The sequence below is a fragment of the Coffea eugenioides genome, chromosome 3 (genome assembly GCF_003713205.1).
Source record: "Coffea eugenioides isolate CCC68of chromosome 3, Ceug_1.0, whole genome shotgun sequence".
Taxonomy (NCBI): domain Eukaryota; kingdom Viridiplantae; phylum Streptophyta; class Magnoliopsida; order Gentianales; family Rubiaceae; genus Coffea; species Coffea eugenioides.
This window is the reverse complement of record NC_040037.1, coordinates 33891931-33895732: the sequence shown is the minus strand read 5'-3', so window position 1 is coordinate 33895732 and position 3802 is coordinate 33891931. Positions and strand designations below refer to the sequence as shown.

Below are 3802 nucleotides of genomic sequence, written 5' to 3'. Positions count from 1 at the left end.
AGTTGAGGGTGGGTAATCCTCCAGAATCTCCATCTAAGGACATTCGTCATGCGTCTGGCTGGCAGGTCAGCTTTTCTAATTTGTTTTAGCATTGACATTTTGGTGTTTGTTGGCTCACTAGAATTTCATTCCAATCTCACATATGGCATATTCATTATCTGATTGGTAGCAAGTGATAAACGTAATTTCTTTTCTATAGGTCTCAAACCCGTTGATTTCTTTGGTCTCATCTGTTCTACGAAATGGCGAAGATGACATGACTCAGCTTTATGCACTGAGAACAATAGAGAACATATCTAGTCAAGGAGGGTACTGGGCAGCTCGTTTCATTAGCCAGGATGTGATTAGTAACCTGTGCTATATCTTTAGGGCTCAAGGGAAACAGGAGAGCATGAGACTCACAGCCGGATCTTGTTTGGTACGTTTAGCTCGTTTTAACCCTCCAAGCATCCTGCGAATTATTGAGAAACTCTCCTTTAAGGACACTGCATCAAGCCTACATAAGGGTAGTCCACGTGAGCAGCAAATTCGCTTAAACCTTCTGAACATGGCCATGCTTGAAATCACAAACATCGGAAAGTACCTTCTTTCCCTGGCAGAGGATAAGAATCTCGTCCCTAACCTTATTTCCCTTATTGAGCAGGGAAGTGAAATCTTGAAGGGCAAGGCTCTTATTTTTGCTGCCCTGCTTTGCAAAAATGGGAAGAGATGGTTGCCACAGTTCTTTTGCAATGCAAGACTTCTATCAAACGTAGATAGGCTACTAAAAGAGAAAGACAGCTATTTGAAACTATGTTTAGATGCATTTGCACATACTGTGGCATCAGTTGTACCAGGTTTGCTGGAAACTATTACTGGGGAGATTCAGCAATCGTCGGGTGGGAGACGCCGCATGCAATTTGCTGGTCTCGCTAGTCGGAATTCTGCAAAGAGTAATATTAATTTGTTTCCTGTCATTCTCAATCTTCTTGGAAGCTGTTTGTTTAAGCACAGGGTGGTTGATAGTGGAGTTCTACAACAATTTGCTAATCTACTTAGGTTGGCTGAGTCACCATTCCAGGTAGATATTACATAATGGGGCCATCTTTCGTCTTATTGTGCATTCAATTCATGTCAATAGGCTACATTTAGTTATTAAGTAGTGTTTCTAGAACTTAGTTGAATTGGTCAAATCATGTTTGAAGGTCGATGACATCATAGTATGTAGAAGGTTCCCCCCTCACCCCATGTTTCTCTTTGCAGAATGTGGACTTCTCTTTGTTCAGGTCATCTTAAGAGTTTAGTATTAGACTCCTAAGAGGAAATCCAGAAACTATTTGAAACTCTTCTAGAATCCGCTAGAGAATTGAGCATTATGCTACTTGTAAATACCAATCTTTGATTTGATGCCTCTTGTCATACTATGTGCATGCAAACAAGGCTTTCTTTTTTATATCTGCAGAATTTGGCCTCAAACAAATCTGGAAAGTTAAAAAAAAAAAAAAAAAGCATGTATGATGGCAACTCTGATTACTCGAATAATATTTACTCCTTATAAAGTACAGTGAAGTTGTAATCTGTCTTGAATTAGGTATCCCTGGTTTGGTAGCTTTTAGAATGAAGGAGAATAGCAGTTTACTTTCTTTATCCCATTAGGCAGTATTGCCATGTTGTACAAGCAAAACCAGGTCTTCAGAATGTTTACATAATGATTTATTATATATATGTGTAGCATGTTATTCAAATTTTAGTTCAAGTGTTTAACAGTAGCACGGGATGAAAATTCTGAATAGGGGTATTTGATGGCATGCGTTCAAACTTTCATAGAGTTCTTTTCTTGAATTTCAGGGCAGAGATGAGTTCCAGATAACACTTCTTAAAGTTCTCGAGTCTATTGCTGAAGAACCTTCTGCTGTTCACCAAAACTGTGACATTTTCGTTAGTCAGATTCTTCCCAGTCTAGCTGTTTTATATAAAGGCAACAAAGATGGCGATGCCAGATTTTTGTGCCTGAAGATATTGTTTGATTCAATGGTCATCTTTCTGAATGAAACATCACAGAATGAGCAAAAATTAGAGGATTTGAAGTCCATATCAAATTCTCATTTCCTTCCTCTTTACCCATCTTTCATTGAAGACGAAGACCCTATTCCTATGTATGCCCAGAAACTTCTTGTGATGCTCATTGAATTTGAGTACATAGAGATTTCAGACATACTTCAAACAAAGACCATTTCACAGTGCTTTGAATTTCTGCTTGGTGACCTCTCAACTGCAAATGTAAACAATGTCATGCTTTGTTTCACTCTAGCATCTGCTCCAGAACTAGAGACTAAGATATTGTCTCAGCTAAAAGTTGTCAGAAAGATCGGGAACCTTTTGGAGTTTGTCTGTGCTAAGGAAATGGAAGATTTTGTTGAGCCCACTCTTAATCTGTGTAAAGCATTCCTTTTGCGCCAAGTGGGCAGTAGGAAAGGATTTATTTATGCTAAAGATCCGAATTTACTGTCTGATAATTCTTCTGATGGAATCATTGCCCTTGATCAGCATGAATGCATAAGAGATATAGCAGACTTTGGTGACAATGTTGGGGTCTTGCTCGAGTTGACTAAATCCAATGAGATGAATGTTGCTGACTTAGCTTCTGAATGTCTAATTTTGCTTTTCATGGCATCTCCGAGGGAAGCTACTACAGGTTTTTTGACTAACCTATCAAAAGTCTCCGCCATCCTGGAGTCTTGGAGTCGAGGCGTTCCACACTTGCTGTTGCAGCGGATTCTTCATGCCCTTGGTTATTCCTGTCGACAATATCTATCATACTCCATCATACTATCCTTGAGTAAACCGGAGATATTGAAAATAGAAGCTATTGTTTCAGAAATCAAAAGTTCTGGTGTACCAGCTCTAGCTGATGCTGCTTTGCGTGTGGCACTGGAGCTGCAGAGGCTCCCTCGTCGTATTTGAGATCAATAGGTTAGTAGCCTGAATTTCTTACATTACAGAGTAGGTTCATCTTCTTTTGCAAAATAAAGGTTTCTCAATCCTTATGTTCCTTTATTTACTCATTTCTTGTTCCTTGATTTATTCATTTTCTTCTTTTTGATTTTTTTTTTAAAATTTTTTTTCCTGCAGGGAGTTGAAGGATGGATGATTAACCTGCTGTGCTTATTCATGTCATGAACCTGCTGTATTTCTTAAAAAAGTACTGACGGTTTTCAAGGCGCATCTGTTTCTCTGCTTGAAAATCAATACAGGAACAGGTTTGACTGTTCAGGAAACACATTGGAAGAGCCTAAGAAAAGAATATCTTATGAGGCTTAGCTACAACTTCCTGTATAATCCATGTATACTTGTAGCATCACTTGTATTGAGCTGAGTCATGTTTTTAAAAATTTTAAGCATATGTTCCCATTATGAGTGTCAACCAGAAGGTCCAGACCAACAGAAAGGAAAATTGATAACATTGAGGCCGGAAAATGTCAATAATTAAGAGGACAATTAATATGTTTCGGTCAAATTGTTAAAATCTGTCTCTCTTTGACAAATCACGCAGTTGAGTGTTTCACCTGCAATGAGTGGCATTCAATTTACTTCCCATTATTCAGACAAACTATGTAACTGGAACTTGGAAGAGCTGGAAAAGATGCTGAATTATGGGTTGAAACTCGAAAGTCGAAACTAAAGCTAGTATGCAAGTATAATAATCAAAGCTTATTTATGTATAGGTATGTAAATACAACGTGATTGTGGGGGGAGGGTTGAGTTGGGTGATAAGTAAGATGACAACTTGTTCTAAGTTCTAATGTGCTATCCAAGCTCAAAG

General features: G+C 38.5%; 1 protein-coding gene across 1 annotated transcript; it reads left to right on the top strand.

Moving 5' to 3' along the window:
• Positions 1 to 7: 7 nt before the first annotated feature.
• On the top strand, positions 8 to 3390 carry LOC113765357 (serine/threonine-protein kinase RUNKEL-like). The gene is made up of 4 exons (XM_027309501.1): positions 8 to 65; positions 200 to 1060; positions 1828 to 2952; positions 3112 to 3390. Exons 2-3 carry the CDS (start codon positions 257 to 259, stop codon positions 2941 to 2943), a joined length of 1920 nt encoding a protein of 639 aa, XP_027165302.1. The 5' UTR covers positions 8 to 65; positions 200 to 256; the 3' UTR covers positions 2944 to 2952; positions 3112 to 3390.
• The last annotated feature ends 412 nt before the right edge of the window (positions 3391 to 3802 follow it).